This window comes from Miscanthus floridulus, chromosome 17, assembly GCF_019320115.1.
Source record: "Miscanthus floridulus cultivar M001 chromosome 17, ASM1932011v1, whole genome shotgun sequence".
Taxonomy (NCBI): Eukaryota; Viridiplantae; Streptophyta; class Magnoliopsida; order Poales; family Poaceae; genus Miscanthus; species Miscanthus floridulus.
In genome coordinates, this window is record NC_089596.1 from 88,021,103 (window position 1) to 88,043,569 (window position 22,467).

The window sequence follows — 22,467 nt, forward strand, 5'->3', positions numbered from 1 at the left end:
GCTCGAGGGCGGCGGCCGTGTTTTATGGAGGGGGGAATGTCACGATACGAGCTAAGTCTCTAGGAGAAGGCATCAAGACCAAGGGGCCCAGGAAGCCAAATCAACGTGTTGTCGGCTCAGACTGGTAATAGTAGATTGGAGCCCAACCCAGCTGCGTCTGGCGTGTGCTGCTCACACAGGACGACGGCGCAGGCCTAGCCCCGGCGCCACCGGGGGCCGCTAGGGTCTCAGGCCTGAGCGCGCTATCACGAGGGCGCCGCCTCTGCCGCCGCCATCGTCATCAGATCCCGCGGGCACGGCAGGGTGCTTCTGATGTTCGCATATCCACCGCCGGCCCTCGGCTTGCCTCTCCATGCCACCGCCGCCACCCCGCGGCGGCCTGGCGGCGTGGGGGAGAGGAGGCGTCGCGCGTGGGGGAGACCGCGAGCGGGAGAGCGATCGTGGGCGGGGCGGCCGCTCCGCGAGGGCGACAGGGCGAGAGCTACGGGGATGGAGCACCGGCGACCGCGAGCTGGAACGGGGGCGGGGCCTGGATGAGCACGAGCGGTACGTGGGATCGGGCCCGTGACTCCGTGAGTCTGGCGCGTGAATAGCGGCGTCACACGGCTGGGTTTCCTTGGACGCGGGAGGACGAGGAGGCTGACACAAAATGTTCGATTTGAGTGAGGAAAGAGAGAGACAGAGGGCTTACAAGTAAATCTGGGACAGTCCGTTTAAAGACGTTGTTTTTCTGGATATAAATTTTTAGGTGGATGGACGAGGGCTTGTCAACGGAGATATTTTTTGGTGTGAATCTAACAAAGAAAAAGATGGTGAAATTAGTAGGGTATAAATATAATTTTTGGGGTGGATAGATCGAGGCCTTCTCAGCGGAAGATATTTTTTTTTTTGTGTGGATCTAGTAAATAAAAAGATTATGAATTAGTAGAGTAGATTTTTCGAAGGCCGCGCGGCAGCACATTGCAGGCCAATCTCGACGCCCTCCTCGCATCCCTCCCCGTCGCCGCCACCGCGTCGACGGGGTTTGCCACGAACACCACAGGCACTGCGCCCGACCAGGCGTACGGCCTCGTGCAGTGCCGCGCCGACGTGAACGCTTCGGACTGCCGTGCGTGCCTCGATGGCTCGACGCAGGGCATGGCCAAGGTGTGCCCCGGTCAGAAGAGCGCCACGCTCATCTACGACGCGTGCCAGCTGCGGCACTCCAACGCGAGCTTCTTTGGCGCCGTCGAAGCGTCGATGGTGGTCTGGCTGGCGAACTCGCAGAACGCGACGCAGCAGGAGCAATTCACGGCCCTGCTCGGCGCGCTCATGGGCAACGTCACGGGGAGGACGGCGTACTCGTCCCTGCGGATGTTCGCGGTCGGCTCCGCCGCGGTGACGCCCTTCGTGAACGTCTACGGCATGGCGCAGTGCACGCGGGACCTCGCCGGCGACGACTGCAACCGCTGCCTGGCCGGCGCCGTCTCGTTCATCCCGAACTGCTGCGACGGCAGGCAAGGCGCCCGCATCGTGTACCCGAGCTGCTCCATCCGGTTCGAGGTGTACCCGTTCTACAACTTGCAGGCTGCCGAGGCGGCGATGTCGCCGGCACCGGCACCATCCCCGGGAGGCGGATCCGTCAACGGCAGCGACCAGTCGGGCCAAGGAAAAAGCGGTGAGTCCATGGTCTCCAGTCCTGTCACTTTCCTTACGCTTACGCGTTTGATAGTTGACGCTGTGGCTCTGAACTCTGTTGCTGCCGCGGCGCACTAACGTGTCCATCACACATGTCCCATGCCACAATACGGTGCTGTTGTTCTTTTGGACTCGGTCGCGTCTTTCACTAGGCTAAAGAGTCGATTCAATTGTGTCCACCCTTTCAAACGCTAGAACAAAAAACGTGTGACTTTTTTGGGCTTGGATAGTGATCAAGTTTAAGTTCAGGTTCAGGTCGTGTTCGTTCAGTAGGGGCCGTTCCCGATCTCAACACCCTGGTGTTGTTTGCCGGTCTCCTTTTTTCTTCCTTTCCTTGTAGGAGTGGCATAGTTGTGTTCTCTGGGGGTGACAGGGTTAGGGAGGTGGCTATGAGCCTGTAAATATTTTTGTAAAAGTTCTCTATTTTCTTTTTTATCGTCTAATAAAATCTGCGGCAAAGCTTTTGCCGTTCTTTCTAAAAAATTAGGACTTTGAACAAAACTTTGAAATAACTTTTGTTCTGAATTTTGGACGAGCCTCACGGTCTTTGCAGGGAGCAATCACACGGTCCGGACAGCTCTTCTTGTGGCAATTTCTGTCGCTGTCGCGTTGCTGCTTGTTGCTATCTTCCTCTTCCTCTGCAAGAGAAACAGAGAACCGCACAAGCATGTGCAGGTTGCAAGCACCGGTAAGTGCTGAAACGATGTCATTATTAGAGCAAGTTAAATATAATCTGCCCTTAGGGACATATGACCCTATGCACTGAGCCTGCACTATCTCTCTTCAGTGCACACATCTCGGTGCGAATTAATGGCGCAATGTGTAGGGGTCATATGCCCTTAAGGTCAAAAAGAAAACCACCTTCGTCACTATTACAGTTGAAAAAAGAATAGCGTGGTGTAACGTTGAGGCTTGAGTTTTTCGAATTCCCTTTGTCGTGAACAGGATATGGAGATGAAGAAGACATGAGAAGCTCAGAGTCTCTCCTCTATGATTTGAGCACCCTACGAGCTGCCACCCAGTGCCGGCCCTAAGGGGTGGGCATGAGGTGCGACGGCCGAGGGCCCTCGCGGGATGGGGGCCCAAGCCCAAGTATATTGTCGGTGCTTTGGAACCAGGGGTCCCTCAACCAACGAGTGAATTTGGGCTGCGTGCTCCTAATCCCGGATGGTGATGCAAAGAGACACAAGGTTTATACTGGTTCAGGCAATCGAGGCCCTACGTCCAGTCCGAGAGATCGATCTTGTATTCCTTGCACCGGAGTGCTCGTAGTAGGGGGTTACAAGCTAGGTGAGAGAGGGGGCTAGCCCCAGGTCTCGGCGAGGGTGGTGCGGGCTGCTTGAGGCGTTGTTCTCCACCAGCGTAGCGGAAGTGTCTCGTTCTATCGGTGTGTTCGTCCTCCCTTTTCTCCCCTAGAAATGGCCCCGGTCCTTCCCTTTTATACTCCAAGGGAGAACCAGGAACCTACATATGTTGCTACATAGCGTTCTAAAAACGGGGGTGGCGTGTCCGAGCCCTGTAGCCGGCCACTGTTGTGGCGTGGTCGACGGAGTGGCCCCGTCCTTGTCGTGCAGAAGTGACGCGCCGGTCATACTCGATCTTGTGCGTCGTGGGACTCCAGTACAGCTTGATGCAGGACATGGCGGGCGACGTGCTGGTCATCGTGTAATGACGTCGTAGTGGGCAGCGGCTCTGCAGATGCCGAGGCCGAACCATCGTGGGGGGCTCGGCGGTCATGGACCCTCAGGCTGCCGAGCCCGTGAAGCAAACCGCCGAGGCCCTGGAGGGAATTATTGGTCCTGGGTACTGATTCCGAGGCCACAGTAGCCCAGACGTGGCTTCCCACGCCGCGTTGTCCTCGGAGCAGGAGTTGGCAGCACAGTGAGGCATGGGTGTCAACCATGTGTATGGTGGTTAGCACAGTGACGGGTAACCCCTGCCCAGTCCGAGGGACGTGCAGGTCATCGCGTGATGACGTCGTAGGGGGCCGTGGTTCTGTAGGTGCCGAGGCCAAGCCATCGCGGGGGGCGTTAGCGGACATGGGTCCCCAGGCTGTCGAGCCCCTGAAGCAAACCGCCGAGGCCCTGGAGGGAATTATTGGTCCTGGGTACTGATTCCGAGGCCACAGTAGCCCAGACGTGGCTTCCCACGCCGCGTTGTCCTCGGAGCAGGAGTTGGCAGCACGGTGAGGCATGGGCGTCAACCATGTGCATGGTGGTTAGTACAGTGGCGGGTAACCCCTGCTCAGTCCTGCCTCCTGTCCCATCGGCCATTCTGCTGTACTGTGCCGAGCATGCCGTTGTCGTCAGGGGCAGCAGTTGGCTGAGTTGATGCGACACGACGTTTTGTCAGAGGGACGGGAGAAGGAAGAGGCAGCGGAGTGCTGCCGAGCCTGCCTTGCGCGAGACGGAGGGTCGGTGGCCCGGCCGAGGCCTTTGGCGGGGAATCGCTCGGGGTCAGTAGTGAGGGGGCCTCGGGCGAATCGGAGAATCGGCCGAGGCCCGTGGCGATGGGCCTCGGGCGAGTCGGAGAATTGGCCGAGGCCCTTGGAGCCTCGGGCGAGTCGAAGAATCGGCCGAGGCCGGCAGCGTTTAGCTGGTTTCGATCTTTACGAAGTCTAAGCAGTTGTTTTTTGGGTCTTGCTTAGGGTACCCCTTCTCGCGGTACCCGACAGTAGCCCCCGAGCCTTGGGGGAGTGGAGGCACTCCCCCTGAGGTTCCGACGAGAATTGGCTCTTGGTAGTTCCTGTCGGGATGGTGTTTTGTATTCGAGGTTTCGGTGGGTGCGCGCGAGCGCACCCGCCGGGTGTAGCCCCCGAGGCCCTGGAGGAGTGATTTCACTTCTTCAGGGGCTTTTCTCTCTTTCGAGTGAGGTGTTTTCGTCGTGTTTGTCGGGCCCGTGGGCGCGAGTTCGGATCACGGGGCCTCGACGATGTCGCGGAAAGAGCCCCTTAGCCTCCGCCTGGAGCGAGAGGGCCGTCAGGGGTTCTCCCGACTTTCTGTACGACCCTCGTGCTTCCTTTTCGCTCGGAAGGAGGGGTGGAAGATGCCATGCTACCCTCGGTGGGTGCGAGCGATGGCATTTCCGGTGAGCTGTTATCGGGTAAGTCCGAGTGGAGGCCCGTACCCCCGTTCGCTGGGGGTCGGCTAGCGGTCCGGAGACGCGCTCCAAGAATACCGGCGGGCTTCTCTAGTGGGTGCCGAGGCCGTTCGCTGGGCCTCGGTGGCTCGGTGCCTCCCTATGGTGGGATCCCATTCAGAGACCTCCCTGCCGGTCTCGGACACGACCCGGGGCGCGCCTGTACAGGTTCGCCCGTGGTCGTCCCTGACTCCTTTATATCGGGGCGGCTGTCGAAACCCCTGGGGGCCCAGCCTTCGAACCCCTGGACCGTAACGGGCTTGGGTCGCTTTGTCTTTATCTTGGGTGCAGGAAGAGCCCTCGAGCCTCTGCACGGAGCGAGTTTTTTGTTCGTCCCCTGCACGTCCTTTTCGTTCGGACGGGGGGCTGTTTGCCGAGCCCACTCGTGTGCGAGCTTGAGCCGCTGGGTCTCGGCAAAGTTGCAGGAGGAACCCCCGAGTCTCTCGCACGGAGCGAGAGAGCGGTCAGAGGTCCCCCTGGCTTTTGGTTCGCCCCTCGCGCGTGAGGGTTTGTCTGCCGAGCCCCCCTCGGGTGCGAGGCTAGGTCGCGGGGTCTCGGCGTCTTTTGCAGAAGGAGCTCCCTAGCCTCTGCACAGGGCGAGAGGACCGTCAGGAGTTCTTCTGGCTTTTTGAATGACCCTCGCGCTTCCTTTTCGCTCGGAAGGAGGGTTTGTTTTGCCGAGCCCCCTCGTGTGCGAGTCTAAGCCGCTGGGCCTCGGCAATGTTTTGCAGGAAGGGTCCCCTAGCCTCTGCGCGGGGCAAGAGGGCCGTCAGGGATTCTCCTGACTTTTCATTCGACCCTCGCGCTTCCTTTTCGCTCAGAAGGAGGGGTGGAAGATGCCGTGCTACCCTCGGTGGGTGCGAGCGACGACATTTCCGGTGAGCTGTTATCAGGTAAGTCCGAGTGGAGGCCCGTACCCCGTTCGCTGGGGGTCGGCTAGCGGTCCGGAGACGCGCTCCAAGAGTACCGGAGGGTTTCTCTAGTGGGTGCCGAGGCCGTTCGCTGGGCCTCGGTGGCTCGGTGCCTCCCTACGGTGGGATCCCATTCGGAGACCTCCCTACCGGTCTCGGACACGACACAGGGCGTCCCAAGCGTTTCGCTTGCTTGGGCCTCGGCCTCGCATAGGCTCGCCCGTAGTCGCCCCTGACTCTGTTGCCCTGGGGCGGCTGTTGAAACCCCTAAGGGCCCAGCCTTCGAACCCCTGGACCGTAGCGGGCTCGGTGCCCAGTTCCTTTGCCTGAAAGGAATCAGGGGGGTATTTCTCTCCCTACGGCTAACAACGGCAGGCGCGTCTTTTGAGGCGACTTTTTTGGGGAGGCGGAACGGCGCCTGCTGCTGCTGCGGTTGGACGCGACGTGGGGTCAGCCGACGGGACATGTCCGCACGCACGATTTAATGAGGAGGGAGTGGGCGCGTGGGCGGTGAAACCGGATCTGGATAACCGCGCCGGATTTTCTGGGGGAAACTTCCCCGATTTCGTCGCCTGGCGGTTTCGTCTTGTCCCTGCATAAATACGCAAAGAACCTCGCCCTTCCCCTTCTTACCTCTTTCGCATTCGCTTTTGCTGCCTTCGTGCCGCTGCTGAGAGCATAGAGCGCCGGGGAGGAGAAGGGCGAGGGCGAGAGACTGAAAGAGAGAGGGAGAGAGATAACCGTCGTAGCAGCGTCCTTCGCCGTGCAAATGGCTGGTGGTCCCGTCCTCCTTGCGGCGGATCCCTGGGAGCGGTCTGACGTCACCGAGGAGAAGCTGCAGTCGCTCGTGGAGGCCGATCTTCTTCGCCCGATCACCGACCCCGACGAGCCGGAGTGGATTGCTCCGGGGGACGAGTCGGAGCCGAGGCCGCGCGACGGCTACGTGGTGAGCTTCGTGGTCTTCCACGAGCGAGGCTTTGGGTCACCGACGGATAACTTTATGCGGGCGCTCCCGCACTATTATGGCGTGGAGCTGCACAATTTCAGCCCCAACTCCATCGCGCAGGCGGCCATCTTCGTCGCCGTCTGTGAGGGGTACTTGGGGATCGCTCCCCACTGGGAGTTGTGGCTCCACCTGTTCTGAGCGACGTTCACCACCAAGCCGGGGGGAACGAGGGGGGCTCGGAAGGTGCAGAGGGCCGGCGGCTGCACCCTTCACGTGCGGCAAGACCGGCAGTCCCTCTACATCCCGGCCCAGCTGTCATCGTCCAACCGTCGTTGGTATGACGGCTGGTTCTACCTCCGTAACGATGGCGGAGGACTTCCCCCTTATACCGGGCGGGTCGTGGAGAGTCAACCGGAGAAGTGGGGGTATGGCGTCATCCAGGCCGATCAGCCCAGGTTGGAACCGCTTTTGAGGGCCTTGCGGAAGCTGCGTGACCATGGCCTTTCGGCGGCTGTGGTCGTGGCGGCTTTTCATCGCCGGAGGGTGTTGCCGCTGATGGCCCGGCGGCGGCGGCTATTCGAGATGACCCCGGGCGATTCGATCGTCGGTGTCAAGATGTCCGCCTTCGCCCTTTCCGACGACGAGACCCTGCGTCGGGTGAGAGAAGCGGTGGACGGGAAGCCGAAGATCGACGATTTGATGCCATTCCCGATGCGCCCGTCGCGGGGGTATGTTTCGCTGGTAAGTTGGATGTTGTCGAGGCTTTCGCGGCCTTCTTGTTTTTCGCCTTTTTTGTCTGTTGTCTTACTTCGTCGTTCTCACAGGGGATAAGAGACGTGCGAGGCTCCCCGCCGCCCGTTCCTGAGGACGCCCGGCGGCGATCCGTGAATAGGGCGCGTGCCGAGGAGGAGAAGAAGAGAAAAGATGCCAAGGAGGCGAAACGTACGAAGAAGATCCTCGCGCGCGAAAAGCTGGACGCCCGTCGCCGGCGTCAGAGGCTCGACGGTCTCCCGTTGGAACCGTCTCCCTCGTCGTCGGTGTCGGATTCTTCGAGCGACGGCGGCGGGCGCGAGGTGGGGACGGCCTGCCTGGAACACCTCCCCGACATTAGGGAGATGGTTCCCGGGGCGCCGGCAAGGAGCCTGACGCCCCTAGGAGGAGGAGGAGGTGCCCCGGGGCCAGTGGCGGCCCGTCCCGGGGCCGAGGCCAACACACCCGAGGCGCGGGTGTTGGAAGAGCGTGCCGTCAGCCCGATGGGTTCGACGGTGGAGGTGGAGCGGGTGACGGTGGGGGCGACCCCATCGTCTCCGCGAAGGGTCGAGGAGGTGCCGGGGTCCGACAGAGGCCGGCTGGCACTGGTGGACACCGAGGGCCGCGCTGCTGCCACCACCGCCACCGTTGCAGAGGAGGCAGGCGGTGTCGAAGCGGCTGCATCCCCGTTCGCGGTAAGCGTCTTCTCTGGTGGAGTCCGTAGTACTTCTTGTTTGCCCCTTGATCGCATGCTGACCTCGGGAGTGTCTTTGCTTCCAGCCAGACGCATCTGGTGGAAGATCCTCCTTTGGCGCCCCGTAAGGCGCTCAAGGTGAACGTTAGCTCCTCCGCCCATCAGGCAGCGGAGGCGTAGGCTGGCGTGCAGCGTGGCGTGGCGTCGGGCGAGGCGCAGGCCGTTTCGGAGGAGGCGGCTGCCCAGGAAAAGGGTGCCGAGGCGGCCGTGGAGCGGGTCGAAGAGGAGGAGCCCGCGCCTCGCGATGCTGTGGGCCTTGGGGCAAAGGAGGCTGGGGCGTCTGGCACTGCCGAGGCCATTGAGGGTGAGGCCGGAGCCCCCAAGACCTCCGAAGTCAGGGCGGTGGATGCCGGGGCCATCGAGGTAGAGATGGCGGAGGCCAGAGCCCCCGGGTCCGTCGAGACCGGGGCGATGGAGGCGGAGACGGAGCAAATTTTGGCGCCGCCCCTGGTTCAGACAATCTCGTCTGATGATTCTTCCCGAGGGAAGGAGGCGGCGGACGTCGGGGCGGCCAGTACCGTGGAGCAGCCAGTCCCAGATCCCGCCGAGGGGAGTTCGGCCCTTGCCCTGCTACGGCCCGAGCCCCGTGGGTGGAACTTCCCGCGTGTTTTTTGGCGGGACCAGGCTGATCCCAAGGGGGAGCCTGTGTTCGCCCTTGAAGATATCGCAGAGGGGGGGCGTTGGGATACCCTCGAGGAGTACCGCCAACTGGCAGTGCGGTCGCTGCAGACGGCGATGACTGTTATGGAAAGGGACTTGCCTGGTGTCACTCAGGTAAGTACTTTCGTGTCTCGTGCCGAGTTGTCCTCGCAGTGTCTGACGTGCGTTTTTTACCTCTTTTAGGAGCTCGAGACCCGGTCCCTTGGGAAATCGGTGTTCCTACGAAGGGAGAGGGATATCTGGGACCAGCTCCGGCGGCAGAGGGGCCTGCTTGCCGATGCTCAGGGGCTTTTGTCGGCGCGGAGTGCGGAAGTGGAGGACCTCCGCCTTCGTTGTGCTGACCTTCAGGCCGAGCTGGTCACGGCTAAGGGGCAGGCTGCCCCTTTGGTGGCGAAGATCAAGGAACTGGAGGAGGAGCGAGACTCCTTCAGGTCTCGGGCCCAAGAAGCAACGGCCTCTGCGAAGGCCACAGCCGGGTAGCTGGGTGCGGAGCAGAGCGAGCATCAGGCGACAAAAGTCGCCCTAGCAGAGGCTACCAAGGCGGCCGAGGCCTCTCGGGTTGAGGTCTTAGCCTGGAAGAACAAGGCCGAGGGTAAGTTCCGCTGAACCGTGCTCCTTGTCCATTTGTTCTGGTTCGCGTTTGACTCCTGACCCCTCGTTGCGACGTAGATCTGGGGAAATAGGCTTCCCAGGCGGCTGAAGCTTCCGTCGCAGCGCAAGCGGCGCTGGATGTTGAGGTCCGGGAGCACGAGGCGCTGTGCAGCGCTATCCGTACCGCCTGCGAGGCCTTGGACGTCGAGGAGGTCCAATCAGCCAGCTCCCTTGGGAGCCGTCTGATTGCGTTGAGCGGCCGCGTCCATGAGAGGCTCCGGGGGGCGTTGCACACGGGTGTCAAGCGCGCCCTGGCCGTCGTCTCCTCGCACTACGCCATCAACCTCGAGGCCGTCAGCGACGGCTACGTGTTGCCAGAAGATGACGAGGAGGCGGATGCGGAGGTCGTGAAGCTGTTGGAGGCGGCCGAGGCACCTGGCACAGCGCTGGCCCGTCTATTTGAAGAAGAGGTGGTCCCTCCCGCGCTGGCCGTCGGTCCTTGAGCTTTGATCTGGGCCAAAAGGGGTCATGTAACCGGATTGGGTTAGTTGTCATACCGTGACGTCTTTGTGGCCGTCGAGGCCTATAAAGTACTTGCGTACGTGCGTCTTTTAATCGTTTTCTGTTCTATTTCCGAGCCTGTGCCCTCTGTCTCGATCTTGTGAACCCGCAAAGAAAACCCTCGGGACCTAAGCCGCCCTTCGGTGGAGGGTGGTGAGGGAGCTACCGTAGCCCAGAGGCGTAGGCCGTTCTCACGTCTCGACCGGCCCTTTGGCCTCCAAACAAACTTTTGGTCCTTGGGTTTCTTGCGAGGGTCCCGTCGGAGCGCGAGAGAGTTTGGCGCAGAAAATTTTTTAAAGACCGTTAACAACGGTGTTCGAGACTTAGGTGGTTCCCCCTTTCTAGCCCCCGAGGGAGGCCCGGCTTTGCTGAGGCAGAGCCGAGTCTCCCTTATAGCGCTATCGTGACGTTGAGCCCCTGATAATAGACAGGCTCTCTGCATAGAACTTCCTCGGAGCCTACGCTGTCCTTTGGGTGAAGAGGTGGTGAGGGAGCTGCCGTAGCCCGGAGGCGTGGGTCGTTCTCATGGCTTGGCCGGCCTTTTCACCTTTGGGACGATCGTACGGTCCTTGGGTTTTATACAATCGGCTTGTCTATAAGGGGGGTTTCTCGAAAAATTATAACAACTAAGAACGCTTCTTTATTGCATTTCGAGGAACAATGTAAACAACGTTTGGAATTTTAAGGGTAGAAACGACGTAGCTGTTCTATGTTCCAAGCGTTGGTGAAGACTTCGCCCTTCTCGTTGGCTAACTTGTAGGTCCCGGGCTTCAGCACTTGAGCGACGATGTACGGCCCTTCCCAGGGTGGGGTCAGCTTGTGGCGGCCCTTGTTGCTCTGCCTCAGTCTCAGCACCAGGTCGCCCACCTTCAGGTCTCGGCTTCGGACGCGCCGGGCTTGGTAGCATCGTAGGGCTTGCTGGTACCTGGCTGAGTGTAGTAGCGCGACGTCTCGGGCTTCCTCTAGTTGGTCGAGGGCGTCTTCGCGGGCAGTGTGGTTGCTTTGCTCGTTGTACGCCTGTAGTCTCGGGGAACCGTATTCCAAGTCAGTGGGGAGGATGGCCTCGGCTCCGTAGACCAGGAAGAACGGTGTGAATCCCGTGGCTCGGCTCGGGGTATTCCTTAGGCTCCAGATGACTGACGGGAGTTCGGCAAGCCATTTCTTGCCAAACTTCTGCAACCGATTGAATATTCTTGGCTTAAGGCCTTGTAGGATCATGCCGTTGGCACGCTCTACTTGGCCATTCGTCCTTGGGTGCCCTACGGCCGACCAGGCCACTCGGATGTGGTGGTCGTCGCAGAAAGTTAGGAATTTGCGACCGGTGAATTGTGTCCCATTGTCAGTGATGATGGTGTTAGGAACCCCGAACCTGTGGATGATATCCGTAAAGAACAGCACCGCTTGCTCGGATTTGATCTGAGCGATCGGACGAGCCTCGACCCATTTGGAGAATTTGTCGATAGCTACCAGCAGATGGGTATAGCCCCCGGGTGCCTTCTGCAGAGGCCCAACCATGTCCAGCCCCCATACGGCGAATGGCCATGTGATGGGGATGGTTTGGAGGGCTTGGGCCGGGAGGTGCGTCTGTCGAGCGTAGTACTGGCATCCCTCGCAGGAGCGTACTAGCCTCGTGGCGTCTGCCACCGCCGTCGGCCAATAGAAACCTTGGCGGAAGGCGTTACCCACGAGCGCGCGAGGCGCCGCGTGGTGCCCGCAGACTCCCGCATGCAAGTCGCAAAGCAAGGATTGGCCAGCCTCGGTGGTGATGCATCGTTGGAGAATACCAGATGGGCTACGCGTATACAACTCGCCGTCGCAGAGGACGTAAGTCTTGGCGCGTTGCGCAAGCCGCCGGGCTTCGGCTCTGTCAGCAGGAAGCTCTCCTCGAACGAGGCGATCGAGGAAAGGGACTCGCCAGTCCGTCCCTTGGTCGGCCTCGGGAGGCTCTGCGTCAATCGCCATGGCCTCGGGCCCGGCGGGCGAGGTCTCGGTGGCAGAGGGGGCCTCGGGCCCTGTGGTGGGCTCGGCTGACGGGCCCTCTTCCGTCGCCGGGGCGTAGTCGACGGATGGTTTGTGGAGGTCTCTGGTGAAGACGTTCGGGGGAACCGGGGTCCGCGCCGACGCCATCTTTGCTAGTTCGTCCGCGGCCTCGTTGAACTTTCGTGCAACGTGGTTGAGCTCGAGACCGTTGAACTTGCCCTCCAGGCGTCGTACTATCGCGCAGTACGCCTTCATTTTGGGGTCATGGCAGCTCGACTCTTTCATCACCTGATCGACGACGAGCTGCGAATCACCCCGTACGTCGAGGCGTCGCACTCCAAGTTCGATGGCGATTTGCAGGCCGTTGACGAGGGCCTCGTATTCGGCAACATTGTTGGAGGCGGCGAAGTGAAGACGGATCATGTAGCGCATGTGTACTCCGAGGGGCGAGACCAGGAGCAGGCCCGCGCCAGCCCCAGTTTTCATCAGAGACCCGTCGAAGTACATGGTCCAGCATTCTGATCGGATTTGAACGGGTGGCAGCTGTGTGTCGGTCCATTCGGCTACAAAGTCAGACAGGACTTGTGATTTGATCGCTTTCCGAGGCGCGAAAGACAAGGTTTCCCCCATGAGTTCGACAGCCCACTTGGCTATTCTACCCGAGGCCTCCCGGTTTTGGATTATCTCTCCCAGAGGAAAAGACGACACCACAGTCACCGGGTGGGACTCGAAGTAGTGACGCAGCTTGCGTCGAGCCAAGACTACGGCGTAAACCAGCTTCTGGATGTGGGGGTAACGCGTCTTAGTCTCGGAGAGCACTTCGCTGATGAAGTAAACAGGTCGTTGGACGGGTAGAGCGTGTCCCTTCTCCTGCCTCTCGACTACTACGGCTGCGCTGACCACTTGGGTCGTCGCAGTGACGTAGAGTAAGAGGCGCTCGCCCTCGGTGGGTGGAACCAGGACGGGGGGGGTGGTGAGCAGTGCTTTGAGCCTGGCGAGGGCTTCCTCGGCCTCGGTGGTCCAAGAAAAGCGCTCGGACTTTCTCAAGAGGCGGTACAGGGGCAGGCCTTTTTCGCCGAGGCGCGAGATGAAGCGGCTTAGGGCCGCAAGGCATCCCATGACCCTCTGCACCCCTCTGAGGTCCCGGATTGGGCCCATGTTGGTCACGGCCGAGACCTTCTCCGGGTTGGCCTCGATCCCACGCTCCGAGACTATGAATCCCAAGAGCATGCCTCGGGGCCCCCGAGGCCTCAGCCCCCCACCTCCCTAAGAAAAAGAAGAAGGGTCGCCCAGGGAAGCAGGAAGTCCTCGAGGCCGTCCATGTCGCCACGATGAATCGCAGGAATTCCCGCGGCCCCCGCGGCCCCGGGCTATTTGACGACATGCTGAAGAAGCCCTGCCCTTACCATCAAGGTCCGGTGAAGCATGCCCTCGAGGAGTGCACCATGCTCCGGCGCTACTACGCCAGGCTCGGGCTCCCCGACGACGACGCCAAGCAGAAGGGCCCCGGCGGTCGGAACGAGGACAAGGACGACGGGTTCCCCGAGGTACGCAACGCTTTCATGATCTTTGGCGGACCCTCGGCATGCCTCACGGCGCGCCAGCGAAAGAGGGAACGCCGGGAGGTTTTCTCGGTCAAGGTGGCCACCCCCCGGTACCTCGACTGGTCTCGGGAGGCAATCACCTTTGATCGGCATGACCACCCCAATTATATTCCAAACCCCGGACAGTACCCGCTTGTCGTCGACCCGATCGTCGGCAACACCCGACTTACCAAGGTGCTCATGGACGGAGGCAGCGGCCTCAACATCCTCTACGTCAACACTCTGGAGCTCCTGGAGCTCGACCGATCACTGCTCCGAGGCGGTTCCGCGCCCTTCCACGGCGTCGTGCCAGGAAAGCGCACGCGACCCCTCGGGCGCATCGACTTACCCGTCTGTTTCGGCACTCCCTCCAACTACCACAAAGAGATCCTCACCTTCGAGGTGGTGGAATTCAAGGGGGCCTACCACGCCATCTTGGGGCGCCCGTGCTACGCCAAGTTCATGGCGATCCCCAACTACACCTACCTCAAGCTCAAGATGCCAGGCCCCAACGGCATTATCACCGTCGAGTCCACGTACGAACATGCATACGACTGCGACGTCGAGTGCATTGAGTACGCCGAGGCCATCGTGGAGGCTGAGACCCTCATCGCCGATCTCGACCAGCTTGGTAGCGAGGTTCCCGACGCCAAGCGGTGCGCCGGGACCTTCGAGCCCGCGGAGACCGCCAAGCTCGTCCCCGTCGACCCCACCGTCCCCGACGGCCGAGGACTGAAGATCGGCGCCACCCTCGACAGCAAATAGGAGGCCGTGCTCGTCGGCTTTCTCCGTGCGAACGTCGATATGTTCGCATGGAGTCCCTCGGATATGCCGGGCATACCAAGGGAGGTCGCCGAGCACGCCTTAGATATCCGGGCGGGCTCCAGGCCGGCAAAGCAGCGCCTGCGCCGATTTGACGAGGAGAAGCGCAGGGCCATCGGTGAAGAAGTGCAGAGGCTCATGGCAGCCGGGTTCATCAAGGAGGTATTCCATCCAGAGTGGTTGGCTAACCCTGTATTAGTCAGGAAGAAAAGTGGCAAATGGAGGATGTGCGTGGACTACACTGGTCTAAATAAAGCGTGCCCGAAAGTCCCATTCCCACTACCACGAATTGACCAAATCGTCGACTCCACTGCAGGATGCGAAACCCTCTCCTTCCTCAATGCGTATTCCGGTTACCACCAAATCAAGATGAAAGAGTCCGACCAGCTCGCGACTTCTTTCATCACCCCATTCGGCATGTACTGCTACATAACCATGCCGTTCGGCCTCAGAAACGCAGGGGCTACTTACCAACGGTGCATGATCCAAGTCTTTGGCGAACACATCGGACGAACCGTTGAGGCCTACGTGGATGACATCGTAGTTAAGTCCAGGAAGGCCGGTGATCTCGTCGGCGACTTGAAGGTTGCCTTCACATGTCTCAGAGAAAAGGGCATCAAGCTCAACCCCGAGAAGTGTGTCCTCGGGGTTCGAGGACACACTTCTCGGGGTTGAGCTTGATGCCCTTTTCTCTGAGACATGTGAAGGCAACCTTCAAGTCGCCGACAAGATCACCGGCCTTCCTGGACTTAACTACGATGTCATCCACGTAGGCCTCAACGGTTCGTCCGATGTGTTCGCCAAAGACTTGGATCATGCACCGTTGGTAAGTAGCCCCTGCGTTTCTGAGGCCGAACGGCATGGTTATGTAGCAGTACATGCCGAATGGGGTGATGAAAGAAGTCGCGAGCTGGTCGGACTCTTTCATCTTGATTTGGTGGTAACCGGAATACGCATCGAGGAAGGAGAGGGTTTCGCATCCTGCAGTGGAGTCGACGATTTGGTCAATTCGTGGTAGTGGGAATGGGACTTTCAGGCACGCTTTATTTAGACCAGTGTAGTCCACGCACATCCTCCATTTGCCACTTTTCTTCCTGACTAATACAGGGTTAGCCAACCACTCTGGATGGAATACCTCCTTGATGAACCCGGCTGCCATGAGCCTCTGCACTTCTTCGCTGATGGCCCTGCGCTTCTCCTCGTCAAATCGGCGCAGGCGCTGCTTTGCCGGCCTGGAGCCCGCCCGGATATCTAAGGCGTGCTCGGCGACCTCCCTTGGTATGCCCGGCATATCCGAGGGACTCCATGCGAACATATCGACGTTCGCACGGAGAAAGCCGACGAGCACGGCCTCCTATTTGCTGTCGAGGGTGGCGCCGATCTTCAGTCCTCGGCCGTCGGGGACGGTGGGGTCGACGGGGACGAGCTTGGCGGTCTCCGCGGGCTCGAAGGTCCCGGCGCGCCGCTTGGCGTCGGGAACCTCGCTACCAAGCTGGTCGAGATCGGCGATGAGGGTCTTGGCCTCCACGATGGCCTCGGCGTACTCGATGCACTCGACGTCGCAGTCGTATGCATGTTCGTACGTGGACTCGACGGTGATAATGCCGTTGGGGCCTGGCATCTTGAGCTTGAGGTAGGTGTAGTTGGGGATCGCCATGAACTTGGCGTAGCACGGGCGCCCCAAGATGGCGTGGTAGGCCCCCTTGAATTCCACCACCTCGAAGGTGAGGATCTCCTTGCGGTAGTTGGAGGGAGTGCCGAAACAGACGGGTAAGTCGATGCGCCTGAGGGGTCGCGTGCGCTTTCCTGGCACGACGCCGTGGAAGGGCGCGGAACCGCCTCAGAGCAGTGATCGGTCGAGCTCCAGGAGCTCCAGAGTGTTGACGTAGAGGATGTTGAGGCCGCTGTCTCCGTCCATGAGCACCTTGGTAAGTCGGGTGTTGCCGACGATCGGGTCGACGACAAGCGGGTACTGTCCGGGGTTTGGAATATAATCGGGGTGGTCATGCCGATCAAAGGTGATTGCCTCCCGAGACTAGTCGAGGTACCGGGGGGTGGCCACCTTGACCGAGAAAACCTCCCGGCGTTCCCTCTTTCGCTGGCGCGCCGTGAGGCATGCCGAGGGTCCGCCAAAGATCATGAAAGCGTTGCGTACCTCGGGGAACCCGTCGTCCTTGTCCTCGTTCCGACCGCCGGGGCCCTTCTGCTTGGCGTCGTCGTCGGGGAGCCCGAGCCTGGCGTAGTAGCGCCGGAGCATGGTGCACTCCTCGAGGGCATGCTTCACCGGACCTTGATGGTAAGGGCAGGGCTTCTTCAGCATGTCGTCAAATAGCCCGGGGCCGCGGGGGCCGCGGGAATTCCTGCGATCCGTCATGGCGACATGGACGGCCTCGAGGACTTCCTGCTTCCCTGGGCGACCCTTCTTCTTTTTCTTAGGGAGGTGGGGGGCTGAGGCCTCGGGGGCCTCTTCCCTCCGCTTCCCTTTGGGATCGTCGTCGGGGAAGATGGCTCCGACAGCCTCTTCCCCTGAGGCGAAGCTGGTGGCGATGTCGAGGAGCGTGGCAGCAGAGCGTGGGACGTTGCGTCCTAACTCTCGGACCAAGTCCCGGCAAGTGGTGCCGGAGAGGAAAGCCTGGACGATCTCCGAGTCGCCGACGCTGGGTAGCTCGGTGCACTGCTTGGAGAAGCGCCGGATGAAATCTCGGAGAGACTTGTCTGGCTTCTGGCGGTAGCTTTTAAGATCCCAGGAATTCCCAGGGCGCACGTATGTGCCCTGGAAGTTCCCGACGAAGATCCTAACCAAGTCGCGCCAGTCGTGGATTTGCGAGGGAGGGAGATGCTCGAGCCAGGCTCGTGCCGAGTCCGACAACAGCAGAGGGAGATTGCGGATGATGAGCAGGTCATCGTCCGCGCCACCTAGCTGGCAGGCCAGGCGGTAATCGGCGAGCCAGAGTTCCGGGTTGGTCTCGCCGCTGTATTTCGCGAGGTTGGCCGGCTGTCGGAACCGGGCGGGGAAGGGAGCAACACGGATGGCCCTGCTGAAGACCTGAGGTCCCGGCGGCTCAGGGGAAGGACTGCGGTCCTCACCGCTGTCGTAGCGACCGCCTCGGTGTGGGTGGTAGCCCCGTGCTGCTCCGTCGTCGTGGCGCCGTCGCCTGCCAACTACTTCGTGGTCGCCCTGTGCCTCGCGTCGGTCCCTAAGTCGGTCGCGCACCGAGGGGGCCCTGTTGACCGTCGGCGCGCGAGCGTCCTCGGGACGGACTGAGGCATCCTGGCCCCGGCGAGGTTGCGCTGTGGGTTGCTCCGAGGTGCCTCCACGCCGACGGGAGGCAGAACTTTCGGCCTGCTGCACCGCTGCGGTCTCGAGGAGATCGCGGAGTTCCCCACGGACCCGTCGCCCCTCGGTGGTGGAGGGCTCGGGCATCGATCGGACCAGCATCGCAGCGGCTGCGACATTCTGGCTGGCGCGATTAAAGATTGGGGGTGGCGCTCCCTCCTCGTCGTTGTTGATGCGGTGATGGACGTCGCGGGCCCTCCCTCGGGCTCCTCCGCCCTCACCGCGCCCCTGCTGTTCCTGCTCGAGAGTGTTCCGAAGCTGTTGCAGAAGGAGCCGGTCTTGTTCGACCTTGTCTCGAAGCTCGCGGAGCTGCTCCAGATCTGGGCGTCGATGCCCCCCACGAACGGGATTCTCGTCCCGTGCTGCCGGGGCCTCGAGACGCGGAGGTGTGGCGTCGCCCGCCCCTGCCCGGGGCGGGGAATGGTTGCCTGTCCTTTCGTCCTCTTCACCCGCCCTTGGCATCCCGAGCCCGACGTGGAAGCACTCGCGAGATGGATCGTAAGTCCCCTCGTCGTCAGAGTCAGAGTAGCCGAGGCAGTAGTCGCTTGCGGCCAAGAATTGGCGCAAAGCCCCAGGGTTGTGGAGTTCGGAGAAATCCACCCTGGGCCATGCCTCGTCCTCGTCCGAGGGGTCGGAGCGGGTGCTCAGGTCGAGAGCGAAGCGCTGGCGGCGTTCCGCAGGGTGCTCGTGGGTGGCAGCGTATGCGTAGGCGTAAGAGGCGGCGGCATCTCTTAACCCAAAGGGGTATGGGGACGGTGCCGTCTCCATATTCTGCCCCGCCGGGGTCGGCTCTTGAGGGAGTGGTAGAGCGGAGCTAGACGACTGGGCGTCGCCGCGAGCCACCGGCGATTTTCCTTCGTCCATGCTCAGGCCAGACAGGTCCCCAGCCAGGGACCCCGTACCAACAGCTGGTCGTAGGGCATCGGCGAGGAGGGGCGTGACGCCCTGGGCTCACGTGACGTCGGGGTGGCCTCGCTCGCGTCGCGCCTGGCGAGCGTGGCGAGAACGGCCGCCCGGGCGCCGCCTGTGCCTGGGCTGCCGAGGCGCGACTTCATCGTCGGACGGTGGGGCTCGAGGAGTGAGGAGCACCATGTCGTACTCATGCCCTAGAGACATGAACTCTAGGCTCCCGAACCAAACCACGGTGCCGAGACGCAATGGTCGTACGGGGTCTGCCATCCGGAACTTGCTAGGATGACGAAGCTGACACGCAGCGGCCCCTACCTGGCGCGCCAACTGTCGGTGCTTTGGAACCAGGGGTCCCTCAACCAACGAGTGAATTTGGGCTGCGTGCTCCTAATCCCGGATGGTGATGCAAAGAGACACAAGGTTTATACTGGTTCAGGCAATCGAGGCCCTACGTCCAGTCCGAGAGATCGATCTTGTATTCCTTGCACCGGAGTGCTCGTAGTAGGGGGTTACAAGCTAGGTGAGAGAGGGGGCTAGCCCCAGGTCTCGGCGAGGGTGGTGCGGGCTGCTTGAGGCGTTGTTCTCCACCAGCGTAGCGGAAGTGTCTCGTTCTATCGGTGTGTTCGTCCTCCCTTTTCTCCCCTAGAAATGGCCCCGGTCCTTCCCTTTTATACTCCAAGGGAGAACCAGGAACCTACATATGTTGCTACATAGCGTTCTAAAAACGGGGGTGGCGTGTCCGAGCCCTGTAGCCGGCCACTATTGTGGCGTGGTCGACGGAGTGGCCCCGTCCTTGTCGTGCAGAAGTGACGCGCCGGTCATACTCGATCTTGTGCGTCGTGGGACTCCAGTACAGCTTGATGCAGGACATGGCGGGCGACGTGCTGGTCACCGTGTAATGACGTCGTAGTGGGCAGCGGCTCTGCAGATGCCGAGGCCGAGCCATCGTGGGGGGCTCGGCGGTCATGGACCCTCAGGCTGCCGAGCCCGTGAAGCAAACCGCCGAGGCCCTGGAGGGAATTATTGGTCCTGGGTACTGATTCCGAGGCCACAGTAGCCCAGACGTGGCTTCCCACGCCGCGTTGTCCTCGGAGCAGGAGTTGGCAGCACAGTGAGGCATGGGTGTCAACCATGTGCATGGTGGTTAGCACAGTGACGGGTAACCCCTGCCCAGTCCGAGGGACGTGCAGGTCATCGCGTGATGACGTCGTAGGGGGCCGTGGTTCTGTAGGTGCCGAGGCCAAGCCATCGCGGGGGGCGTTGGCGGACATGGGTCCCCAGGCTGTCGAGCCCCTGAAGCAAACCGCCGAGGCCCTGGAGGGAATTATTGGTCCTGGGTACTGATTCCGAGGCCACAGTAGCCCAGACGTGGCTTCCCACGCCGCGTTGTCCTCGGAGCAGGAGTTGGCAGCACGGTGAGGCATGGGCGTCAACCATGTGCATGGTGGTTAGTACAGTGGCGGGTAACCCCTGCTCAGTCCTGCCTCCTGTCCCATCGGCCATTCTGATGTACTGTGCCGAGCATGCCGTTGTCGTCAGGGGCAGCAGTTGGCTGAGTTGATGCGACACGACGTTTTGTCAGAGGGACGGGAGAAGGAAGAGGCAGCGGAGTGCTGCCGAGCCTGCCTTGCGCGAGACGGAGGGTCGGTGGCCCGGCCGAGGCCTTTGGCGGGGAATCGCTCGGGGTCAGTAGTGAGGGGGCCTCGGGCGAATCGGAGAATCGGCCGAGGCCCGTGGCGATGGGCCTCGGGCGAGTCGGAGAATTGGCCGAGGCCCTTGGAGCCTCGGGCGAGTCGGAGAATCGGCCGAGGCCGGCAGCGTTTAGCTGGTTTCGATCTTTACGAAGTCTAAGCAGTTGTTTTTTGGGTCTTGCTTAGGGTACCCCTTCTCGCGGTACCCGACATATATAATACTCCATACCCTTTAGCCATAGTCTATTATGATTTAAGATTAATGAAAAGATGCAGCGACCCATCAGCACAAGGAGTCGTCGACCTCTTTCTTTCCGGGAGGCAAGGAGCCGAGCCGCCAACACCCGCACATAGCGATCGCGAGTCGCGACTTCCGGACTTCTGGCGAGACAGGAGACTGCGAGAGACGCAAACAGGATATGGAGATGAAGAAGACATGAGAAGCTCATAATCTCTCCTCTATGATTTGAGCACCCTACGAGCTGCCACCGACAACTTTTCAGAGGAAAACAAGCTCGGGGAAGGCGGATTTGGGCCAGTTTACAAAGTAACTCTAAACCTGCAGGAACATAAAAATTAATTTGACTAACCAGCTCTAAAGCGTCTGATTTGATCTGATTGCAATGCTCTGCCTGTCCAGGGCACGCTACAAGATGGGCAGGAGATTGCAGTGAAGAGGCTGTCAGCAACTTAGCAGCAAGGACAGGTGGAGATGAAGAACGAGGTAGTCTTGTTGGCGAAGCTCCAGCACAGGAACTTGGTGCGCCTGCGGGGCTGCTGCATCGAGGAACACGAGAGGCTCCTCGTCTACGAGTTCCTTACCAACAACAGCCTCGACAAAATCCTCTTCGGTGCTTGCACTTTAGTCGGATCACCAGCACATTCGCTCTCGCTCATAAACTGAACTCGCAGATCCTGCACGGCAGCAAGAGCTGGTCTAGGGACTGAGGCAGAGGATCATCGAGGGCATCGGCCGAGGGCTCCTCTACCTCCACGAGGACATCTACCGCGATCTCAAGGCCAGCAACATCCTTCTGGATGCATATATGAACTCCAAGATCTCCGACTTCGGCTTGGCCAAGCTCTTCAGCATCGACTCTAGCATGGGAAACACCAGCCACATTGCTGGAACATAGTAAGTGAACAATGTTTTGGAGCATCCAATCCAATCTCCGAAATGCATAGATTCTTTGTACCCTGATAGCTCTCTTCCCCTAGAGCTCTCTCTATTGTACTTTAATTTTTTTTTTTCGATTCAATAAATTGAAGCAGGGGCACGTGCCCCTCCTGTTTTCGTCAAAAAAAAATCTCCAAAATGCATTGCGTCGAATCCATGCTGATTGCTGAACGCCTTCCTGATGCGCTGTGTGTTTCTGAAATGCAGCGGGTACATGGTATCTTCTCGGCCAAATCGGACGTCTTCAGCTACGGCGTACGTCCTTGTCCGCGAGATCGTCACGGGCCGGCGCAACTCGTACACGCATGCTTTGGGACCCTCTGAAGATCGCTTACCTATGTACCGTACTGGATCCCTCTTACCGTCATGACGCATCAAAAGCTAGAACCTTTTTTGGTATCCTTTATTGTTATGCATGATGGGCAGGTTTGGAGGCACAGCCACTGCTAGAGGAGTGCCCTGACGAGGGGCTCCGTGCGCAGGAGATGCTGATGTGCATCCACGTCGGTCTACCCTGCGTCCAGAGGACCCGCACCTCCGCCCCAGCATGGCGTCGGTCGTCGTCATGCTCAACAGCCGCTCCATCACGCTACCGGCGCCCCAGCATGGCGTCGGTCGTCGTCCTTGGCCGTGGAATCACGGTCACGAGCGCGGCTCGCCAGAGCCTGATGGATGTCGCAACATCTGGGGGGCCAGTCCATTAACGACGTCTCCATTTCTGACTTGGAGCTACGTTAAAGAATCTGCAACATGGACGACGTGGATCAGTCAATTATGATGTTTTAGTTCAAAGATATTTTTTTTAAAGTGTGATTTTTGAATTACTGAAGTAGTATTTATGTTTAAACTAGGTTTGTGTCGTTGTGTTACCACGATAACGAAAAAATCGATCGAATAAGACAGTATAGCATGAAAAAGCATGATGTTAACATGGTTTTGGACTACTAGACACTACTATCTGCCTTATATATCTTAGCAAT

At 60.2% G+C, this 22,467-nt stretch overlaps 2 protein-coding genes across 4 annotated transcripts; both read left to right on the top strand.

The window, feature by feature from the left end:
* The first annotated feature begins 116 nt into the window (after positions 1–116).
* LOC136517955 (cysteine-rich receptor-like protein kinase 25) lies at positions 117–22,467 on the top strand. 3 transcript variants are annotated; one of them, XR_010774384.1, is made up of 8 exons: positions 117–546; positions 749–1,657; positions 2,231–2,365; positions 20,727–20,857; positions 20,951–21,161; positions 21,223–21,445; positions 21,695–21,826; positions 21,914–22,467. XR_010774384.1 is itself a non-coding variant. In XM_066511614.1 (4 exons), the coding sequence occupies exons 2-4, from the start codon at positions 1,138–1,140 to the stop codon at positions 2,709–2,711; spliced, it is 744 nt and encodes a 247-aa protein (XP_066367711.1). In that variant the 5' UTR covers positions 117–546; positions 749–1,137; the 3' UTR covers positions 2,712–2,995. The 3 variants fall into 3 exon arrangements, 2 of the variants coding, with proteins under 2 accessions (XP_066367711.1, XP_066367712.1); XM_066511614.1 differs by lacking the exons at positions 20,727–20,857; positions 20,951–21,161; positions 21,223–21,445; positions 21,695–21,826; positions 21,914–22,467 and adding an exon at positions 2,623–2,995; XM_066511615.1 differs by lacking the exons at positions 20,727–20,857; positions 20,951–21,161; positions 21,223–21,445; positions 21,695–21,826; positions 21,914–22,467 and adding an exon at positions 2,623–2,995 and having other exon boundaries at positions 967–1,657.
* On the top strand, positions 21,023–22,191 carry LOC136515931 (cysteine-rich receptor-like protein kinase 29). Its single transcript, XM_066509381.1, has 4 exons — positions 21,023–21,175; positions 21,264–21,445; positions 21,695–21,831; positions 21,914–22,191. The coding sequence occupies exons 1-4, from the start codon at positions 21,023–21,025 to the stop codon at positions 22,189–22,191; spliced, it is 750 nt and encodes a 249-aa protein (XP_066365478.1).

Excerpts from the sequence above, each read along its gene's own strand:
- LOC136517955 (XM_066511614.1), top strand. The coding sequence starts at position 1,138 with ATGGCCAAGGTGTGCCCCGGTCAGAAGAGCGCCACGCTCATCTACGAC. Across the intron at positions 1,658-2,230 it reads GTCGGGCCAAGGAAAAAGCG|GGAGCAATCACACGGTCCGG; the intron begins GTGAGTCCATGG and ends CGGTCTTTGCAG. Across the intron at positions 2,366-2,622 it reads TGTGCAGGTTGCAAGCACCG|GATATGGAGATGAAGAAGAC; the intron begins GTAAGTGCTGAA and ends TGTCGTGAACAG.
- LOC136515931 (XM_066509381.1), top strand. The coding sequence starts at position 21,023 with ATGAAGAACGAGGTAGTCTTGTTGGCGAAGCTCCAGCACAGGAACTTG. Across the intron at positions 21,446-21,694 it reads AGCCACATTGCTGGAACATA|CGGGTACATGGTATCTTCTC; the intron begins GTAAGTGAACAA and ends TCTGAAATGCAG. Across the intron at positions 21,832-21,913 it reads AGATCGCTTACCTATGTACC|GTTTGGAGGCACAGCCACTG; the intron begins GTACTGGATCCC and ends CATGATGGGCAG.